Here is a 23,367-nt window from a genome sequence, read left to right as displayed (position 1 = left end):
TGTATCTGTGTGTATAAATAATTATCTCCAGAAGGTATCTGTAAAATATGGTCACAGTTTACGCTGTAATCAGTATCACACTTTGGAAATTAACAGTAATTTTACAAACTACTTCAGTAAAGAAATTGTACCTCTACTTAAGTTTCTACCTTTAATTTCCATTCATTTCAGTTTTAGTGTAAAGATTAAACCTTTAGACACAATTTAGTCTTGACTTTCCCTCAATCTGTTTGTAAATTTTGGCTGCTGCAAATCTTCAACCAAAATATGAAAGAGGTTAAAAATAAAGTATGTTTTCACCTGAAACATTGCTTCTGTGGACAGAGAACATGGATAAATCAAGTAGTACATTACAAATTATTTTCTCTGACACTCTTTATTTTATTTGGAAATATGACTATCATCTGATTCAATGTTATTTTATATACAGGTTTTGGAGGGAGGGATGGATGGGAGAGAGAGGCAGAGAACTATTAGATCTAATCCTCCTGACTTCAAATTTTTAAATGTCAGAATGCTTATCCCCACATGCTCAAACACCTACGAAAAATTTGATGAAGAATACCGCTTAAGATGTATTTTTTTGAACTACTCAAAGATGTATTTTTTAAACTAACTGCTGGCTAAGTGGTACTTTTGGTTACCTGCAGGTGATAGATCTGATCTAAAAATAAACTGTGTGTTGAGAGAAACATTTTGGAGATTGTAGGCAGGAAGAACTTTTTTCATCTCTGAAGAAAAAAGTATCAAGAGTTGGGGTAGCAACAGCTTATAAAAAGGTAGAATCCCCTCTTCAATATTGACTTACAATGCCGCATTACCAGGAAGGACTTAACAGAGGTTCTTTTTCTGTTCTAGTTTCATAAGTTTCCATACTGCCTCCCACCAAGTAGGTTTTATTTTCCTTTGATTAAGAAAAGAAACCTAAAGTATTTTTTAAATTAGCAGCCAAATTCATGCAACTTCATGCTTCAGAATTAGTAACAAGCTATGTAAGTTTCAGGCATCCAGCCTTTTCTTTTAAAGATGGTGAAAAGAGTTGAATATTTAAATGTGGCATTTTAAATTTTAACTTATTCAGGCTAAATGTTAGACTTAGCAGTTTTTGTTCCTTTCTCTTTCCAGCTACCAGCCTTCTTAGCACCCCTGTTTTTCTACATTCATATTTTTTTGCTTGGTCCACTTTCTTAATTTTTTTGAAATTTATTTTAAGTAACATCATTCACACTGTCATAAAATCTGAATCTGGACACAAGTCAAACAATTAAAATCAAAACACATACTTCTTCCCACTCTAGAAGGAACAAAGTATTTTACTTTAAGACTTCCCAGAAAGTGAACTTTTTTAGAACTGGCTCAAACCTATCAACTTTTACCAAAAAACAAGCTGTAAAAAACTCTGTTATAAAAGGTCACATGTGTTCAGCAGGATGGGTAAACAACCAGCTGCTGATTTCAAAGCTTTCCAGTTTTGCTCAGTGTTCTGAAATCTTTCAATTTCAAGCTATGGCATCACAGGCATTTCTTTCTCAAAGACCAAAATACGATACTTAGTAAACTGAACATTTTCTTATTTGCTCAAAGTGTAACGTACACTTTCTATGTTTATAAGTAAATCTTCCCATTCAATATTCATTTTCTATAAAACATTCCAGCTTTGACTTACTACTCTGTTGGTAGCTGTGAAAAAAACAGTGAACAAATTTAACAGCAGCCTTCATTAAGGACAACTGGGGCAGGGGTGTGCAGGGCTGTTGCATCTCATTTGAATAGTGCAAAATACTTCTCATCTCGGAAGGGACTGATGACATTTTTAGGGTGTGGAACTGCATTTCAGCATTGAAAATGAATAATGAGAAAGACTTCCGAGAATCATCTAGGTTGGAAAAGACCTCTGAGATCATCAACTCCAACCTTTGGTCACCACCTTGTCACCTGACCATGGCACTGTCACATCCAGGCATTTCTTTAACACCTCCAGGGCTGGTGACTCCATCACCTCCCTGGCAGTCCATTTCAATGTTTAATAACCCTTTCTGCAAGGAAATTCCTCCTGATGTCCAGCCTGAACCTCCTCAGGTGCAGCTTGAGGCTATGCCCTCTTGTCCTGTCACTGGCTGCCTGGGAGAAGAGGCCAACCCCCACCTGGCTACACCCTTTCAGGCAGTTGTAGAGAATGAAAAGGTTCCCCCCCGAGCCTCCTTTTCTCCAGGCTAAAAAGGAGGCTCAGGGGGGGGTCTCAGCCCCCTCAGCCACTCCTCATAGGATTTGTGCTCCAGACCCTTCAGCAGCTCTGTTGTTCTTCTCCGGACTCACTCCAACACCTCAATGTCGTCCTTGAAGTGAAGGGCCCAGAACTGGACACAGCACTCGAAGTGTGGCCTGTGAAGTGCCACCTTGAGACGCAACTTGTGAAGAACTAACATTCAATCCTACAAAATTTACAGTTTTGCCAAGTCTTAATTTCCCTTAGTTAACTTGTTGACAGAGTATTTCCAGCCTTACTCAGACACTGAATACACTCAAACTCTCTGGAAAACCTGACAAAGGGCACTGTATTTCCCTAAAGCTTTCCATTTCTTTAAAACTTTATTTTAGGATTAATTTATTCTGCAATTAATTAACCCAAATATTTCTATTATTCTATGATTCTAAGCATACATCAAAGCCCCCTCTTATGATTTCCATAATGTTTCTTTTACATGCAGACATTCTGCAGAATCAGTGCAGGAACCAGCAAGAAAAGCATCTGACCTTTTTTCTCAATGGGTCATTGACAAGAAACTGCACAGCAAGTGTGAATTTCATTTCCAATGCTGAGCAGAAGCTACAAATATTTATTTTAAATGTGTATTTGAATAGTTTGAAGCCACTACCTGCAAGCCAAGGGAGAGCAGCTCACCTTGCATTTTGGACACTTCTGGGCATTCCTCTGCCCGTGTTCGATTTCGTTGGCCCAGTGACGTAACAGCTTGTCTCCCTTCTTGTATTCTTTGCAGTTAACGCCTTCATGCCAGGGAGAGTGGCACTTGAAACACCAGACAAATTGGCAAGATGGACACTGGATCTGTACAAATGAGAAAACACCACATATTTGCAAGCTGGGTGCTGATACAACTAGAAAGCCTGTTTTAAAACCACTGCTCTTCAATTAAGAGGGCAGCTGCCCAGCAAAGATCTAACATCTTTTGAAGGATCTGTTTTAAAAACACAAGAAGTTGTGGGAGCTAGCTTGTTCTTTTCCTTTTTAAATGAGAGAAAATACAGAAGTAATTGCTAAAGCCGGGAAAGGCCTCAATCAAATGAAGCACAAGTAGCTTGGTTTAATCACAGGTACTACTTCAAAATTGATTGTGTGGTTCACCTGACAAAAGGCAGAATCCAGAAAGCTTATTCAGCTGCCTTCAATACATTTGTGAGAACACCTAAAAATTAGCTTACAGTTTTCAGTATAGTGGATCTATCTTTTTCTAGGAATAATAACCTTCACTGCCCAAAGCTATTACAGACAGTACTTGGTTTTCTGAAGGAGCTCTACAGAACTCAGCATGGGTTATGAAGCTTATATTAGGAATGGTCCTGGGAAAAAGGGCCATGAGCAAGGATCTCATCCAAGAGCTACAAGTACCATCGGGAAGTCAGGCACCTCCTTTTGCTCTTGATTGCGTCAAGGCAAGCTGAGGCTGTGCCAACACCTAATGGCAAAACCCACAAGCCATATTCAAATTGAGAAAGGATCTATTCTTTCCACTCCCTAGGTTTTAAATCATTGTGTCAAACAGGTACCATCATCATCACATCATCTTCCACAGCCTGCTTATTTTTTTAATGAAAAGCTAAGGCAGCTGCTGTGTTTGTAGGAGTAATAAATAGAGGCATATTGCAGCTGCTTATCTAACAAAAGACAGGCCTCCAACCTGGATCATGACTAAGGAAAGCAAGAACTAGAAGCCACACTAGACTCAGGCACATCCAGGCTCCTGCAGAATGTTCACTTCTGCTGTTTGGCCGCAAAACATCTCAGCCTGAAAGATGACAACATCTCAGCCTCTCAAGTGACTGCTGAGCACTGTTCACCATCTCCAGGTACAGTCCATGTCTGGCACTGCCCTGGCTTTGTACCCAGCTGATGGATGGGACTGAGGAATTCAACCAGCCAAACCAAGGGTTTTTGGTTATATCTCTGTCCAGACATGGCTCACCATCAAACCATGGACACATCTGCGCTGACCATGCATAGTGCGGGGGTGCTTCTCAGGAAACTAAATCTAGAGGGCAGTCATGTGTGAAGCCCTCAAAACATTTCTCAAGTTCTCACTCCCACAAGCTGCTGTACCCTCCTGCTGAGTCATGACAACTGGTGTTATGCTTCCTTGACTACAATTAAGAGTCCAAAGTAGGTGCTCTGATCTTATATTTTGCTAGGGGTAGCCAAAATTATTTATATATGCAATGACTACATCTTGTTTAAAGGAAAACAACACATTAGGACTGAAACATGTGGATTACAAACTTACTATTTTTTACCTGAAAACTTGTCCAAGGCCATGATAAAGTACAAAACAAAAGTAATACAAAATATAACTGGTACCCTTTCTCAGATTTAATGAGCCAGTGGCCAAGAAGCTGAAACAATGGAAACATACTACCTTGCATCACTGCTTCACAGATGAATTCTCCTAATAAAACCAGTATAACAGAAAGGAAATTTCCTGCTCTGAGGAACCTAAAGAATGATATATATATACTGCTACTAACCAAATTAACACAGAGCACTGATCAACGTTTCCACAACACTTTAAAAACCAATATGCACAAGAGTCATCTAACCTAGCCAACCCCATATCTCCATATCTTTCTTTTTTCCTTTTTCTACCGCCCTCTCTCCCAGCATTGAATTTGTCTTTCAACAACATGTCACAGTGTCCTACTGCTGGGATGACAGATTATAGCAAGCATCATATTGTAGTGCTCAGTACTTGTTATGCCTCTGCCAAAGATGGAGCTTGTAGCCACAAGTAAGCATTCTACAACCTGAAGACTTTTATCCGTTGCAGTATTCAGACATTTGAGATAGAAGATGGATGTTAAAAAATACAAACCCAAATCAACAGGTCAGGAAGCTGCAAATTAAAGCTTCTTTTTTTTAAAAAAAGGGCAACCTAATTTAAAACACAGTTCTGTGGGTTTGTTTTTTGTTGGGTTTGTTTTTTGGTGAATATCTGAAATTAATTGCAGACTCTATCTTTCTATTATAGCATGTACACAAATGAAAACAATGCAGCAGCTACCAGGATATATATTTAAACTTAGTGTGTAAGTTTAAGTCTCAAACCAAGACACACACACACAGACATCAGAGGTTTCCACACACATTAATCAGAAAGTACTGAAATACAGGATGAGGCTATAACCACAGGAACTCAAAATAACATTTCCTACCACAAATGGCCCTAACTGAACTAGTGAGAACTCTATGTTTCATTACCAGTTTCCTTTTCCACCTGTCACCCTGACAGCACCTTCCTCAAAACTGAACTAGTAAATAGTTTTTATATTTTGAATGGGCCACTTCACTTCTCTGTGGTTCAATGCTGCCTGAGCATAACTTACAGAAGCAAAGAAAACTATGTCCTTTAAGTAGTTATTTTTCTTGGAACTAGTGGCTGCAAAACAAACTCCTAAAACCATTCAGACTTGGATGCAGTGTGATGCCTCTGTGCTTAAGAAACAGAAGCAGAACAGGGCAATTCTGTTCTTTCACATTCTTATTCCACTTTTTCTCTGCTTTTCTGAAAGAAAAGTCAAATATGATTTGATTCATGGTTCAGTAGTTGTGCATGAAACCACCACAGCAAGGACACAAATGAGATCAACATACGATTTAAACCAGTAAAATATATTATAGTCCAGCAAAGCAGACAAACTATATCTGCAAAACCCAAAACATTAACCTTGTGTTTTGTCAAATACGTTATTCCTCACACAAACATTTTCCCACTTATTTTATGATTTCTATTTCTGTTGATTGGAATTGAAAGGATGGATATATACACAAACTTCTATGTCATCTGGACATCAGCCTCCATTGAAATAGAAAAGATTACACAACTTTGTGTTCTAACTCTCTTGCTCTCTTGGTTCTCAGCTTTCTGAAACACTGACCTTTGAGGCTAGTATTTTCCATTTTCTTAGCAAGCCTCTTTACTGCAAGCTACTTTATCTATCAGTTTCCTCACCTCACAGGAAAAGACTTTTCAAAACTGATAGATAATTTCAACACAAAACACCACTCAGTGTCACCTGATGATAGCAAAACTGACAGCACATGAAAAAATATTCCTAGAACCTGAAGGTACAAAAAGCTTAGTGAAATTTTCTGCAGCTTGGTGGAACAGTAGCTATATAACAGGATGGCCAAATTAATTCTGCAATTAACTGATTACATGAATTACAGTCTCTAGCTGCAGATATTGTCACTATTTGAAAATAAATATGGGCTGCAGCCAAAACAGCTTCCTTCTCCTCATCATCAACCCATCCCCTCTCTTGAAACAGCTGAAAATAAGCAACAACAAAACAAACAAATTTTGTATCCCATTAGGGCTGATCTTTGATCCAGCTCCCAGTGTGACACCAAAACATCAACATAAGCAAAAGCAGGCTGGCAGGAATGAAAACTGAGAGCAAGGAGGGAGAGCATGACAAAATCACCACATCCGCAGCAGCTGAAGCTCAAGGTAGATTGAAGCGATGTAGAGCCACGAAGCTATCTGCCACTAAAGGTTAAAATCTGATCCAAAAGTGGGGAGCTAATTGATATAGTTGAATTGCACAGATCAACTCTATCACAGCATCTCTGCTGGTACAAATTCCTGCTAGTTCCAGAACAACAACTTCCAGAAACTCTTTAGTAGTTCAAACAAAAGATAGTTTGTATAGCAACTGCATTGAAAAAATACTTATATTTGCAAAGCCAAGCACTCAAGTCCTCCTTTTATGTGACATGCATCTCTTGATAGAAGTGAACAAGAAAACTTCATTATCAATCTCACAGAGCAGAGTATTGCTTCTCCATGGCAAGTGGCAGTTCAAAAACTAACAGGCAAAATCCAGAGCTTCCTCACAGAACAAGTCTTCTTACTTACTCTTGTGGAACCTTCACCTGTTCCATGCACAGGAACTCAACCAGCAATTTTTCAATTTTTGCCTATTTCCACTGCACTTTTGCATAACAGCTCTGACCAAAGGTTTGTTAGGGTCTTGTCTGCAACCACATTACACTCTCAATTCAGGACATATGAGAGGGGACAAGGAAATTTTCTTAGTTAATGCTGGATCCATTTGTGATAAAAACTTTTATATAGAAAATTAAATAGTTCCCTTGCTGCTCTGTGTGGCCCTAAGTGGCACTAATGGTAGAAGAAAGGTTTGGATAGCAAGTTCTCCTTTTCTTCCCCTCCTTCTTCCTCAACATACATGTTAACTTTCTAGGCTTACTACACCAGGACTTGAATCTCAGCCAATTGAACTGCTGGACCTAGACCAGCTTAGCTGACACAATCCAGCTATAATAAGAAAAATTAATTTATACCTTTGCTGCCTCTTTAAATTTCCATGTTATTTGTAATTTTAAATACTGTACCAAATTTTAGAAATGACATTAACATTTTTAAAGTATCTGTTCAAATGAAGTCTTGGATTTTGGAGTGCTTTCCTGTTGCAGTGTATAAAAGAGTAAGTGTACTGGCTGTGCAGGCTTGTGCATACATGTTCCCACACACGACTCAGTTCTCTTGAAGGCAATACTTGCAATTGCTGGTGCACAATTTATGTGGTGCAACTACTGTTTGTATGGCTTGCACGTGAATAGGGCAGCCTCAAAAGCCTCCAGTCAGGTGTCTCCTATGCAATACACAAAAGAAAAAGAGTCTTCACTTCCAAAGAGCCTGCAATTCAAGACACAATCTGTACAAACCTAAGAAAACAGATAATATTGGTCCACAGATACGTATATGTAAATTACTCACATATACTCTATGTCATATTAGTCATCTTTTTAAACCTTCTCCCTGCAACAAAACTTCTCCTTGTGCTAAGCTTAAAATAAATCACTAAAACTGTACCTACACCAGAAAACAGTTGAGGTTCAGGGAGTATGCTGAAGCCCTGTGGACTATGATCATCCATACTGCTTGCTAGCATCTTCCCAATTCTATTTCTGACTAGCATGAACTAGACATTCTTGCACACAACACATGGGTTCAGCTCAAAGAATACATTTTGCCAGTCTGTTCCCCCGAGATTTAAGCTCTGCAGATCACAGCTACACACACTGCATCACCACATAACCAGTGAACTGCTTCTGGCTTGCACTATGCATCCCAGTCTCCCATTCCTTCTGATTGTGGTTTGTAGGGAAGTTGTTGGGAACATTTTAACTGTACCATTTTAACTCATAAAAGAGCACTGGTTATGCCCTGAGGAATGTTCTCAGATCTGGCAGGCCCATGATACAACAGCTGCACCACCTATGACCCACGCTTGTGGCACACTAACAGCCTCTGACACCTTAAGAGAGGCGGCTGCCAAAGCATTACAATATCTGATCTACCCTGGATTACAACTGATGAGTGGTGATGATGAAGCAGATGCATGAAGGAGAATAGCTGTGGGCAGAAGGAATTTTACTTGCAGTTTCAAATTTTTTCCACCTCAATGTAAAATGACAAAAATCTGAAAACACTGAGACAGTGTAGCATGTAATTCATGCCCTACATAAATATGCACAAATAGCTCATAACTCAGAATTAGCTTTACCAACTTTTCAACTCCAATGAATACACAACCTTCCACCTTTTAATCTTCATACTAGGCTGAATCTTATGCTGTGCAATTAGGGCTATCTGAACAGTCATCTAAACTCCTACTGAGGAGAACTGGTTTGTCCAGGAAAGGCTAGCTCGATCATGAAATTAACCACAACAAATCTAATAACCGGATGGAAAACTAACACAGAACATGGTGCTGCAGACAACTGTTGTCTTCTGGAATTTAGATGGACTTTTAGCAGCTCAAAGCTTCTTCTAAGTTCTTGCTTTTTATCTTTGATTAAAATCACAGTATAAGTAACTCTTCTACGAAAAGAAATACTGTAGAAGTGGTTTTTTTCCCCTCTATTTCTCCAAGTTTTGCATTGTGAATGATGAGACTACAGTAATGCATAACCTCTGCTAAGGGAGTGAAGAAATAAAAGTCAACAAGCAGGACAGACAGCAGCTCTATCACTAAGGAAGAAGCAAAGACAACAGCCTAACATCACAAATGCCAAGAACTCACTTACCCAGAGTTTCAGGGGAAACTTAAAAAGTTGTAAGTCTAAAATTACCGGTTATAGTGGTAACTCCCCTTTCCCAGTCTCCTCTGACTGTGACCATATTGTTTGCATGTCGGAAAGAAAACACTGTTTAAATTAAAATGTGTCAGGACAAAATTATGCCACCTATCGAAAAAAATACAGACTGAAGAGTTCAACTGCTTGAACTCTCAGAAGTCAACTAAGTACTTAATCAATGATGTACTACAGGTTCATATTCCTAATCACAGCTTGCATACAGCTCCAGTGAAACAAGAAAGTTCATTTAATGCTCACCAAATGCTGTCCTACTTTTGCAGTGCCATCTAACCCACAGCCCCGGCAAGCATGCTCACTTTGTATTTGTTCTCCAATTTGGCAGGGGTAGGAATGTGGCCTCTCCTCCGGAAGGTTGTAAAGTGCTTGCACTGAGGGCATGGCTTGGTGCTGGAGTCAATACGGCTGAGTTCCAGGAAGTATTTATACTTGATGATGTCGTCATGGGGCAGGTTATAGATGACAGTTGTTTCATCCAGGTGTTCGCTGCACTCTGTGATGGGGCATTTTATATCCACTTGTCCCAGCTGCACCTGCATATGAATGAAAAAAGAGATGTATGACCTTTTGCTTGGAAAAGTTAAGCAAGCATTGGTAAATTTTACGGGGAAAATTCATTTCAAATACTCTAACAATCCAGAGACTATCTAGCATACCATCTTTAAATTATTTGAGTTACACCAAGCTCACTGTTAATTCTTCCAGAGAGCATTTTCAAATCCAAACAGAAAAGCTAATTACCCTGACAAGTTATTAAACATATTCTCTCAGTGTATGTACGACGGCTACATACGCCACAAAACCAAATACAAGCCCTAACTAACAATGTCCACCCAGTACCCCATACTTCAGGTGTAATGGTCAGTGCACCACTACCATGGCTCATAAAGGCTGTGAGAATGCAGACAATCAAATATTTACATACTGTTTCACTGCAAAACGACCTGGGAATAAGAGCACAGAGAAATTAAAAGTCAGTTTAGGATCAGCAGCTCTGACTCAGGAACCCTGAGCTGGTTCCTGCTCAGCACACTCAGTGCCTCTGCAGCCTGCTTCCAAGAAGCTCCTTACATGCCATACTGCACATGCAGAGTTTTAGCTGAGCTTGGGGATGATCAAGCTAATTAATTTCCCCAGAACTGAAGACTTAAAAGTTTTAAAAAACACACATCCCAACAACAACAACATTAAAAAAACCTTAATAAAAACCAAACTAAAACCAGACAAACAAACAAGCTTGAGGTTAACAGGGCAGAAACTGTTGCTGATCTAATGAGTCCTGATGGTCCCAAGCTAATCCATATGTTCAGATATCGGCAGCGTCTTTCCAGAGCTCCTGGATCCAAGAACTGTGCTGGACCCAGATCTGCAACCTTCACACTCGGCAGGCTTTAACTGCTCGGACTCCACGCCAAAACAGCAGATCCTACTTGGTCTGGGAGCACCAGAGTTGCATTTGCTTGGCAGTGAGCCCAAGTTAATAAAACCCTGCTGACTTGAGAGTCTGCTAGAACCCAGCTAGAGTATGTTTGTGTCTGCCCCACATAATCTTGAATGACTGAGTTTTGACTGCACAAGTGCAGCTGACCACCAGTTCAACTCCTTCCTTATTGAGTATCACCATGAAGAGAGAAAGGGTGCAACCAGCATCTCTTTCCAGGAATTACTGGTTGAAGGGTGGCAAGTTTGATTTCCCTAGACTGCTTATTCTTTAACATGCTCAGTTAGAGAAACCTGCCAAACAATACACTAAATAAGAAAGAAACACCGCGGATTTGAATGCAGATCTGGTTGCTGCATAGTGGTACCAGAAGACAGACTCCACTAATGCAGTATTTAAGCATTTAAGTATTAAAAAACAGAGGGCAAAACCCTAAAAAGCAACACAACACAACCCTGTCATTGTTGCTTCAGCAAGTGAGCTACATGGACTCTAACTGAATGATAATTCAGTCAGGAGCCAGAGGATTAGAAGAGTTATAACAACATGGTATCAAACCCAAGGTTTATACTGATTTCAAAAAAACCCTACTGCAGTACCTCTGTTTTCTCAGCAATGTAGCTAAAACTCAGGAGAGCAAAGAGTTTAGGTATATGTTAGAGATTGAAATGCAGGGTATGGATGGTGGCAGAGAGTCTCAGACCAGAGCATGGTGAAGAACACCTCAGCAAGCCATCACTGCTGTGGTGCCCTGAGCAGCCTTGGCTGAAGGCGCAGGCGGGTCAGGATGGAGGCAAATCTGTCTGCAGTATGGAGGAGAGGCAGCTCCCCAGCAATACACTCTCTCTGAGGAGGGAAATTCCCCACATTTCATTTCCAGATCTAAAAGGTGGGCAGAGCTCTGCCACATGCAAACAACGCCAGGTTCAGTTTGGCTTTTACATGGACGAGTGCAAGTACAGGAGGAGTATGTACTCAAAGGCATTAATAGAAACAACAAAAAAATCCCCCAAACCCCACATACTACATGCTGGGGAGTGCCAACATTTTATACCTGTAGAACACTGATTCACGTGTAGCAGCATGTAAAATTGAAACCAAGCATGTGGACCACTGGACTGCTCTGAGAAGAATCACCCAGTGCATCAAGGAGCTGTACTTAAAAAGCAGATGGCAATCAGTACAGCACTACAGAACACAAGCACAATGAACTAGAGAACAATTTGCTACAGAAACACAAAATGCTACTGCACTAGGATTACCATCAGCTTTTGTTTAGAGAAGTATAGGTATACTTTAAAACTAAATAGTCAAATCAATCCCACCTATGACTACTTCATTTTTAAAAATTCTTTTAAAGCATTAGGGAGGTATTAAAAAAGCCCTATCTTTTTGCTAGGAGTAAACTAAGCTACAATGGAATAGCATTACATAATGAGAAGGTGCATTGTATCTGACAGTACTTAAGCATTGCTTATATTAAATGCTAGTTAGAACAGACCTGCATTTATAAAACCAAGGAATACAAAGCTCAACATTTTCTGTACTTCATGCCCACGCAGAATATGATTAATATATGTGGTAAGAGTCAGGTGTGGTTTCAGTGTTTATTTTGAAAATATATTTTACACCCACTTGAAATAAATAATTTTTAACCTCTGTCATAGTTTCAGCTTTTCAAGTTTGGCAAAGACTGAGCCTTTTCCTGTGTTTTGAATGGGACTGAAGTGAACAGAGCTGGCTTGCTTATTAGCAGTAACTTCAATGGAGCCTTGTCCTACCAAAACAGTCCATCTTTGTGCACTAGCATCAGGAATTGATGGAAGTATAGGTTTAGAGGTAGCCTGTCAGGCTACCTGCTGCCACAGACCCAGGACATGCTACAGAATGAGAAAGGAAAAACAAAATAAAACAATCTCTTATGACATTGGTACAAATAACTAGTTTTATTATCTCCCTTCATTTTCTTTTTGTTTTGAAGAGCCTTATCCCTTCAATATCAGCTTCTCACAATGTCAACCCCCCAGGTTTTAAGAACACCACTGTGTATTAAGAACTTCAGAATCCTCAGTATACAGAACAGCATGGTGTATTTTCACAGCATGAGGAAAGACTCATATGTCTAAGAGCAGCTGAGCACAGTAGTGTTAAATGTCAGGCAGCATCCAGCTCTTAACACTCAGTTGTGCTTCACTTCTGTAAAGCATCTCAGGAGGGGCTACTCTGCTTACAATTTGGAAGGAGAAAGCAGGCTCTAGCTCCTTTCATACTACAGAAAGGTAACATTTAAATTACTGGGAGAGCAGTATGTACCTCCCCCTGACATTTTATTTTAAAAGCGCTTTTTTTTGGTGGAGGGTAGGGAAGAGAAAGGGCAGGGGTGAACAGCGACAGAACACACACACAGACTCTACACTGATTTACTTACTGCCCAAGAAAGCAATGATACCACCAACAGAAAACAGAAACAGATGGCATGATACTTTAAATCAGAAAATCATTTCCATACTCTAAGCCTTCTTTTAAAGGAAATCATTGTTAACTACACAGAAAGCAAAGTTCAAACTAGACCAGAAAAGCACTGATTTATACCTGTCATTTGGCCTGCCCCAGGCTGGATGTAATGTAACATTTGCAGGCTGTACGTGAATTGCTGTATTGCTCCTTACAGAAGGGGCCATTCTACTTTATAACATATATCTACAAACAAGCATTTTCTAACTGAAACTTTACTCTTAGTTCAGAGATGCACATGCTTAATTGCTCTTACTTCTTAATGCTGAAAGTGAAAATGGCCATGCCAAATATATACTTCTGTGGAGAAATTTAATTTCTACCAGTGAACCACATTATCCCCTGTAAATTACCAAGGAAGTTATGCATTTTAAAAAAATATTCTGGAAATGCACAGATGCAAGTGGAGGGACAGTCTAGTGTAGAGGACTTTCATACTCTACAGGTAAAGAAACAGTTGGATTAAAATTCCCTTTATTTATAAGCAAAATCCTATTCCTTTCTAGTTCACTGGAAACAGTTCTTTCATTTTCATTGGCAAGTTACAAACCAGTGACAAATTACTTGTCTTGTTCATTTGGAAAGTGTGTAATTTTGAACTTATTTTCTTCGAAAAACCAGTAATAATTTGTGGAAAATACTTGAAGGACTCACCATGGCTCAGAACTCCACAGTGGTAGGTGCTAACCAAACGAAATCCAAGTAGACATGATTCAAGAAGTGCCAACCAAAGACAGTTCGAACTTTTACTAAGCATTCTGCACCGGTCTTTAAGGCATTTCTGTGTTTTGAGTCAGTCTGGATTCCTGATTTGTGCCAGTGATATCCTGGCATTCGCCACCAAAGTTCTTTTAAAAAAACCCCAAAAACCTGTGAAATACATTCTCTTTTTCAGTTCATTCATCCTCCCTCCTTGCTGTCAAATGGTACAAATCCCCAGTGCTGCTGCAAGACAAGCAAGAATCAACAGCTAGAACTTAGAGTAATTAGATTAGGAGTTACTTAAGTTGTATCACTACCAAATAGCGAAAACATCCTCTGTTTTGTGTGCGCCATCTCCTCCACAGAACATTTTCACACAACTTTTTGCCTGCTGTTCATTACTTCACAAACCATACTGATGGGGTGTTTCACTTCTACTCCCTCTTTAATTCATTTCTCAAAAGACTTGCAATAAATTACTTCCTGAATGCCTGTCTCATTCAGTTGCTCCACCATCTTCTCTGACAACCGTCTGTAACATCACTCCTCAGGAGGGAAGGGCTTCACTAGTCTTTATCAGGGCACATATCACTGTCTTCAAAAGGATCCAGAAGGTGCTCAAAACAGTCTATTTGAGCTGTCATTAAGATCATCTAAAGGCCATTTATTATTAATAAAAGTTGAACCAGAGTCTCTTCTATTGTGTCACCAGCTCACAGAGACCAACCCTGAAAGGGCTCATGAGGAGGTTCCCCTTCACATGTCCTCTAAGTAGAGTCTTTGTTCTCCTTTCACAAGTACCACACTTGTGGATGAAGCCATGACAATGGCATGGTGGTTCCTGCTCCACATGACACTCAGAGAGAGAGTCACTAAGGCGCGAACACTGAAGGCTTGAGCAGGCACCATCTCTTCTAGTTTTGACAACAATTTCTTGTCAATTACTTTTGCATTAATTACCACACTGTCAACACTAAAAAAGACACAAAAGGAAGCAAAGTCTCATGGCCTTTGACATACTTGCTAGTCCCTCATCCTTCAGGTGAAAGGCAAGCAAAAGCAAGAAGCTGGGAGGGAATCTAAGTGTACATAACTGCAATCCAACCATCACTAGCACATCAAAGGTTTAACCTTTCTGCTCCAGAAGCAAGTCTTCTGAATGCTATACAAAGCATATTTAAACACAGCATCAACTTAAATTCTCAAAGATCATCTCGTTTTTACAACTTCAGCCAGAGGCTGAGACTCCAGCTTCATTCATAACTCTGAGGACCACTGTCAGGAGCACACTTACACACATCCATGTCCCCAGGAGCACTGTGGAATGGTGCAGCTACACACCAGCGAGGGTCACAGCCAACATCACCTGTGTGGGAAGAGACCAGAGTGGCTTTAGCCCCAGAAACAACCCAAAACCTTAACTGGCAAAAATGGCCTTGGCTGCCTGGAGCAAAACCTCACACCATTTTGTTTGTTTCCCGGACAAACTTTTCACTCCACAGTCACATCTAAGACTCTCCTAAAAAAGCTGAGGATAAACTAGAAAGATATTCTTCAGAATGCACCTGAGCTCAACCAAACCTTTTTCTTAAATGCCTCTTAACTTGCTTTCTCATTTGATGACATGGTGACATGAAGTTCTACTCCTTTTCTTTTTTCTTCCACAGAACTGCTCACAGGGATCTGATATCAATAGAAACATTCAGATTTTACTTGTCCTGACCACATAGGGATAGGACTTATAGAAAATAACTTGTAGAAAAAAAAAATGAATACTGAAATTCTCCTTTGCAAGAAGTGAACAATTATCAACATGGAGAGCTCTCCCTTTTTGCCTTTTCATCTCCTGTTACTTCAGTGAGTGAATTGAAAAAGGAAACAATTTTATCTCAGTAATGCATTTAGAAAAACTGCACCGCATTAAATCATGCCTCTGCCTGCTACTACTCATCAAACCTAGTGCACATCACCAGCAAGCATGGAGGTTATGTGCTTTATGTTCTGGTGTTCTGGAATCCACAGTGAGTTGAAACCCACAGCAGAGGTAAAGCTTAGACCCATTCATGGACAAAACCAGGGCTGGGATGCCCGGACAGCTGCCCATTGAGCTGGGTCACTCTCTGGCAAAGAGGCATGCCAGAGTTAGACCACGAGACTGACCAGCAGAATGCTTTATCTTGCACTCTCCAGGGCTCCCAGAGGTTACAAAAGCTATCTTTCATCTCTCCTCCCCATACGTGTGTGGGGGCAGAGGGAGGGGGAAATTCCAGTGGAGGAAGTTAACCTGGGAAGAATAATGGCAGAAACTGCAAACCTTGGAGGAATCTGACCCAAACCCACAGCCCTCTAAGCATTCATTAAGGGGAAGAAGGAAAAGTACAAGAGGTTTCTGATTTTGTCCAGGTGTGCATATTAACAATGCTTATGCTGATTTTTCTATTTCTTAGAAGACACATTCACTTTAGTAAAAGATCCAAAGATGCTCATGAAAGAAGAGCTTTGAGGACAGCAGAACAAGCCAGATACCTGCCCTTTCTCAGCTGGAAAATAGAGGCAGTTGCTCCTGCCTAGGAGTGAGACCAAAAGACCCCATATCAAAACTGAGCAGGTACAAGAAGGGATTTCAGAAAAGAAGCAAGGGCCAGGAGACTCACATCCCATGATACATTTAAATAACCTGGGAATCTCAGGAGCGAACCCTGCTTGAAGGGTTTCAGTAGCATTAGGACACAAAAGTAGCAAAGAAGCAACACCTTCTTTGTAATGGTAATGTTTGTTAGGCTTTCAGCATGGGTATAAAAACATCACAGCCAAGTAACAGAACCAGAACAAGCCAACTCTCCCAGCTGATTCTTGTAAAGTAAGATAAAAAGCTATCAGTTACCTCTTTAATTAACAGTCAAATTCAGAGGGGGACAGCCTGTTCTCCTACAGCCAGCGTAAGACTTGTAGAAATTGTCATTTGTGTTTGAATTTGCTACCAGCCAAACCTAACCCAGGTATATCCTGCTCATCTGAGTTCTGTGTTAAGGCACAAACTGCAAGAGCCCATGCTTATACAATGGGAAGGTGAGGAGGGAACAGGTTGAACACGATGCGATACAGACACAGCAGCAGCCACTGACCACTCACTTTCCCCCTGCCACTGGGCAGCAACCCTCACTTTCAGCATGCCTGACCTCCCAAAAGCATAGAAGTCATGATGTGTTCACTGTAATTCATTTAAATACTTACCTCAGAAGACAACTAAGAAAGAAAACAAAAAACCCTAACTCCCCAAAAATCAAAATCCTATTCTCCCAATTAAGGAGATTAAACCAAAGTGTGCTCAGTTACTTCAACAGGTAATTTTTATGTATATGACGCTCTCCCACAGGAACAATGCTTAAAAAGCGGTTTCCTTGTCTTGCTTACAACAGGAAATCATCTACAGTCAAACTCCAACCTCCACCAGGTTCAGGCTGGACTAACCCAGGTTCAAATCTATTCCAATGGAATAATACTGTTAACTATTAACAATAATTAGTATCACAATCAAAACCTTTCCCATGCCTTTCTTAAAGATGGACATTAAGTTAACATCCGTATGATGATCAGAAGGCCGGAGCACCTCTCTGATAAAGACAGGCTGAAGAAGTTGGAGCTGTTCAGCCTGGAGAAAAGAAGGCTCCAGGGAGACCTTAGGGCAGCCTTCTGATACCTAAAAAGGGCCTATAAGAGAGCTGGAGATTACTTACAACTGCATGGGGTTACAGGACAAGAGGTAATGGCCTTAAAACAGAAAGAAGGTAGGTTTAGAATAGATGTTAGGAGGAAATTCTAGATGATGGGGAAACACTAGCACAGGTTGCCCAGAGAAGTTGTTGATGCTCCATCCCAGGAAGTGTTCAAGGCCAAGTTGGATCAGGTCCTGGGCCAGCTGGTCTAGTGGGTGGCATCCCTGCTCACAGCAGGGGGGTTGGAACTGGATGATCTTTAGTGTCCCTTTCAATCCAAACCATTCCATGATAAACTGTTACAGAACTGTGAAAAAACATGGTCCCAATCTTCACTTGGAATCACCACTTTGGTCTTCAGGTGGAGCCAAGAAAAATCCATAAACAGTGAAAATTTATCCTACAATTATTTATGCGGAAGACAAGATCAAGAGTTCATTCTTCTACTATTCTACTATGTAGTAGTCAGGTTCCCCACCAGACATGAAACCTGGAATAGGCTCCTGAGCTCCCATTAGCCAAGCAGCATTTTATTTATTTCAAATAAAATAAGGCAAATCACTGTATATTTGCACAACCTATTCACTAATCTGTATTACTGAACCTCTAATACAGATAAGCCCAACTGATACTATCAGCAATAGTTAATCAACCCTTGGTTTCTCCAGCAACAGCTGCTATGTTTTACTGCTGTACCTACAGAAATACTTCATGATGCTGCATAGTCTTCCAGCAGAAAGTGGTACTTAGCATAAAATAAAGCTCTCATAATCAAGCAAAGGAGGTAGGAGAAGAGAAGTACACTCTTCCTTATCTCACTATTACATCCCAGAAGATGGCTACAAAACCTAACAGAGTTGGCACGGCTGTGGGTGAATACTTAAAAATAGCGAGAACTTTTAACACAAACGTCTCAACTATTCTCTTCACCAACCTGATCATCTACATTCCCCAGCCCACAGAAAAAAGGACAGGCATTTTATAGCTGTTCCTAAATTGTCCTGCTTTCCTTCAGAAGGATACCTACAACTATTTTCCATGCCTTTGCTAGTTTTGAGGTTGTGAGTTTTCTCATGCATGTATTAATAATCAGTATTTTCATGCTTGACTATCAGACATGAAACCAAATTGTGTCCTCTCTACTTGATGAATTTAATAAAGAAAGAGCAGAGTTGCATAGGTACAAGCAAAACCAGAAGAAAGCCTGAAAAGTATTTTCTAACAGGCAGGTCATTGTCAGGAGTAACAGTAGACATTTCTTAGATTCAAGGTATAATGTATGAGGTTAAAATCCTATCACTTGTCTTCCCCTACAAACAAAGTCACTTGAAGAAACTTCTTTATGTGATCAAGTTGTTACAAAATAGCTAAGATTTGATTTATAAATAATTATTTTGCTCTGCCTTTTTTCAAAGAAGCCCATCTCATTGGACCAGTACCAACCCACAACACAGCTCGTTTTGGTGAAAATATATGCTAATAAAAAATACCATGAAGTGACTGAAATTGGTAACTTTTACACGGCTTCAGTGATGGATGTGCATGCTGACCTGTATTCAGGAATAAACCTTGGAAAGGCTAATGCAGAACAAACTTTCAAGCTTCTCCCCACATGCCATCACTTGGACAAACCCTAGATGCTGTGCTATAGCTCAAATTTCACATTACTTCATCAAGTTATTTCTCACAGTGCATTGAAAGTTGAAATCACATTTCGATTCACATTTAATGCAATGACGGATACAGCCACAACAGGGAGCAAACAAACAAGATAAACAAGTGTAAACAGCACAGCATTCTCCAGGGAGCTGAGGCAAAAGCTTAAACAGTGATTCCGATCCATACTTGGAGAAGCAGAACTGAAGTGTCACCCTAGATGGGACCAAATAACCCACCACCAAAGAGTTAAACTGTTACCTAAGATACCTCAGTAGAAACCCGCAGCACAGAAGAAAAAAATCATCTCATGAAAGTTGAAAGTACAATTCTGTCCCATAATTGATCTAATCCTGTAGAGTGCTGCAGTCATCTAGTGCACAGTCATTTCTAAACGGCTTATTAAACAGCCAAGCTATCAGAGTTAATTGTCCTGAAGATCAAACTCTGTCTGTAATTCTGGGGTTGTTACTGTGTCAGGTCAGTCTACCCAAGAATCTGCCAAATAGGGTTCTCACTGAAGCTTGATTGTCCCCTTGATTAAGGGACAGTTTGTGTATTGATTGCTGCAGACCTTGTTTGTCAAAAGCAGCTAGAATCTTTATATCATGAAACCATTAGAAACAGCAAAACAAGGGGGAAAGCAGACAACACAGGTGGTGTATACCAGGACAATCAAACTGTAACTGTTTAGAACAATATATTCCACTTTCCCCTAAAGCAGAGAAAACATGAAACAAGTTCATTTAAATTCCTAGAGGCAGTTCTATCAGCTGACTAGGCTATTAATATACTCATTTTCACATCAGGTTTACAACAAGAGAAGAAATTACAACTTCCCATTTTTTACAAATTCTCTTTATAAAGATGAAACAAAGCAAACCCACTACTAATTATCTCATTTGCTGTTTATATATGTAAATCTATGTCTATCAAAAGTATAACATAACAAGACCTTTACAACGAACCTTTTATTACTTCAAAACATTGATATGGATATGACAAAGCTGTTGCAAGGTAGCATTGTGCTCCAACAGCCTGCTTTTGTGATGAGGCAAAAATGAACAACAAAGGTAGAATAAGTCAAGTGTCCCAGGTTAGACTCCTGGCTAAAATCTCAGTGTTAACAGTGAGGAAGAGATCTGATTTGTGCAAAAGTACCATTGTGATCAGATAAGGCTATGGAAATACTTGCGTGTAGGAGAAAAAAAACCAACAAAAACAAAACAACTAAAACACCACAAGATAAAATAAGGTTTCCTTTCCCTGCTTTAGGGGTCTTTAATCACTTTGAAAATAACAGCAGTCCCAGACAGTGTATGAATGTGGAAAGGTGGGAATAACTGTTGTCATCACTGAATTCAGATCCCTGCCATCATCCTTTTTGGCTGGTTATAGAGACTGGCCTGGAATAGAAAGGAAAAAGATAACTCCTACCTACACAGACTTCTCTTTCTGGACGGTATGCCAGGTTTACCCCATATCACCAGTTTAACCCAGTGTCTCCAGTTAAGTGATCAAACATCTACATAGACCTGAAAGGTTTGGGGTGCAGGTCCAGCCAGACCTCTCACATACCAGCTGTTCCCAGTATCCCTCCCCTGGTCTCAGACCCCTTCAGCCACTCCATCAGGTCAGCCAAGACTGACATTATCTCAGACTGCACCCTGACTAATAGCTAAAAATTTATGGAAGTCAATGCAGCTCTCTCTTCTTCCTTTCTCCTTTAGAGAGCAACTGCAAGGCTGCAAAGAGAGAAGTTTCAGTTAGCTAACACAGGAGACTGAAGTGTTTTTAAATTAGTTTTCCAATTGATGAAGCAGCTGAATTAATTCCCCCTGTGACACATGATCACTAGTTCACAACCCAAGAGATAACTGGGAAGCGCACAGACACAGAGACTCTTGCAGAGGTAGCAGGCCGCCAGTTGTCTTACTTGTCATGTCAACCTACACCTTCAGATCAAGTACCAAGCACACCTCATGTTAACTGTGTTTACTTTTAGGAAGCTACAAGCCCAAAATATGCTCAGCAGCTCCTCTCAGTAAAAAAAAAAAAAAAAAAAACAACTTAATGGCAACTACAGCACCAGGGTTGTAGGGGTGCACTTGATCACTGCCTCCATGTGAGAGTCTAAGCAGCAGTGTTTCCTGCACAGGTGGCAGAATTTCTGTTCTTCAGAAAGCAGCCTGTATTTTAGCATAGCTACATGATTATTAGGTTTATGAGTACTAATGTATATTTCCCCATTTTGCACAAGTACTTAAAATGCTCAGTAACATGCACAAAAATCCTTCACTGAGCTTCGGGTCTCAGCCCAGCATTTGCCCTAACACCCACCTCACAGCCCTTCAGATGGTCTTCAGGCTTACCACTTCTGTTGACACAATTCCTGCCCTCCTCTCAGCTGTCTCCCTGAAGGATACAAGAGTCTTATCTGTAAAGCTAGAGCAAGAGGAATAGTTATGAAGTAAGTTTTTTAAGATGAAGAAATAAATTACTTGTAATGAAACAACTAAGTTAATACGTAACCTCAGCAACTTTGGACCAAGAAGCAGAGAGGAACTCTACCAACAACTGTCAAATATGCTACAAAACATTCTGAAGCAGCTGACCAAAAGAATAAAACAATGATTATTAAAAGATATACTGTGAACAGGACACCTCATTAACTTGACATACACTGCAAGAAGTTTCTACTAAGTATGTTTCATGTTTCTATTCTAAGAGTAAAGATATTACCTCTGGAGACACCAAGTTAAAAATGGTTGTAGTAGGAAAAGCCGCTTACAATCAGAAGAAACCACTGCTTTTTCATTTCTGTAGGCACTGCCTACCTCTTTATAAAAAATAACTCAAACTTGTCTCAACATCATCCCCTGCAATACACAAAAAACCCCAAAAACAGAAAAATCAAGGATTATTGATGACAAGGGTTTGAAAAATGATGAACAGGTTGTTAGACACCTAGATAGTTCACTTCTGCCAGTATTAAACTTTTGTAGGGCTCCAGAAACTGGTTTGTCACACTGAATTTTTATAGAAGCATTTTTGCAGTACCAGTAGGTATCAGAGTTTTCAAACCACCACCAGAAAGGACTGCAGCCTGGGGACCAGGAGGTGGGCAGGTGAAGTGAGGCAAAGGAGGTATCAAGTCAGCTATATCCATCTCCACTTCTGAAGCCATGGACTCTAGTAGTAATTGAATTCAATACCAGTTGAGGAAATCCTAGTTTCATTAATTATTTCCAAAGAATGTATAAAGTCCTCAGTGGGAGAGATGCTACCAACTAGGAACGGAAGCAGCGCAGGAGTAGAAAGGAATTGTTACAAAGCATGATAACAGAGAACACAAGAGGGTTTGTACACAAGGACATACGTCTCTTCAACTCCAGATTCTGACAGACCAAAAACCAAAGGGTCAACAGATTTTGTGACAAAGAGACAAACAGATAAACAGAATGATTGTTAGCAAGGAGGAGAAAACTTTTTGAAAGTATTTGATTCAGCATTTTGTTAGTATTTTCATTGAAATGGAAACACCCCACATGATATCAAACACTAACCTGTCTAGTCAAATATGGCCCCTCTTGAAATACTAGTTTTGTTTCAGATTTTTAATGGTATAAGAACTATTGTTCTTTAGAAAAATAACCCAACAGTTCTTCCAGATCTGCACACTGTGATTATTCCCTATGTTTAAGTAATCATTGACCACCATTTTCCACCAAAACAAGCCTCTATAGAGGCCTGGGTAGCTGCAGTCATTCATCTCACAAAGGGGAAAGACGTCACAGCTGTGTTAGCATGTTTGGGGACAGGAAGAAGACAAGAACAGAAAATTCAGGAAAAAGAAAGAAGAGACACCCATATCAGCCTTTCCTAGGAAGTCCTGCCTTTCCCATAATTCGCGTCTTTTCTCTCCT

General features: G+C 40.1%; 1 protein-coding gene across 2 annotated transcripts in view; it reads right to left on the bottom strand.

Annotated features, from left to right (window-relative positions):
* RNF217 (ring finger protein 217) overlaps nt 1–23,367 on the bottom strand; it is a 65,293-nt gene that overhangs the window by 22,583 nt on the left and 19,343 nt on the right. For both annotated transcript variants that reach the window (XR_007202294.1, XM_048297330.1), the window contains exons 2-3: nt 9,712–9,945; nt 2,903–3,067 (exon numbers count right to left, since the gene is read on the bottom strand). Coding sequence is in view for 1 of the 2 variants with exons in the window: in XM_048297330.1 (XP_048153287.1) it covers nt 2,903–3,067; nt 9,712–9,945 (399 nt within the window). In the remaining variant the exon portion in view is untranslated. The remainder of the gene's footprint in view (nt 1–2,902; nt 3,068–9,711; nt 9,946–23,367) is intronic.

The sequence above is a fragment of the Corvus hawaiiensis genome, chromosome 3, assembly GCF_020740725.1.
Source record: "Corvus hawaiiensis isolate bCorHaw1 chromosome 3, bCorHaw1.pri.cur, whole genome shotgun sequence".
NCBI lineage: Eukaryota > Metazoa > Chordata > Aves > Passeriformes > Corvidae > Corvus > Corvus hawaiiensis.
Note: the sequence above shows the minus strand (reverse complement) of the source record. Positions and strands in the feature narration are given on the sequence as shown.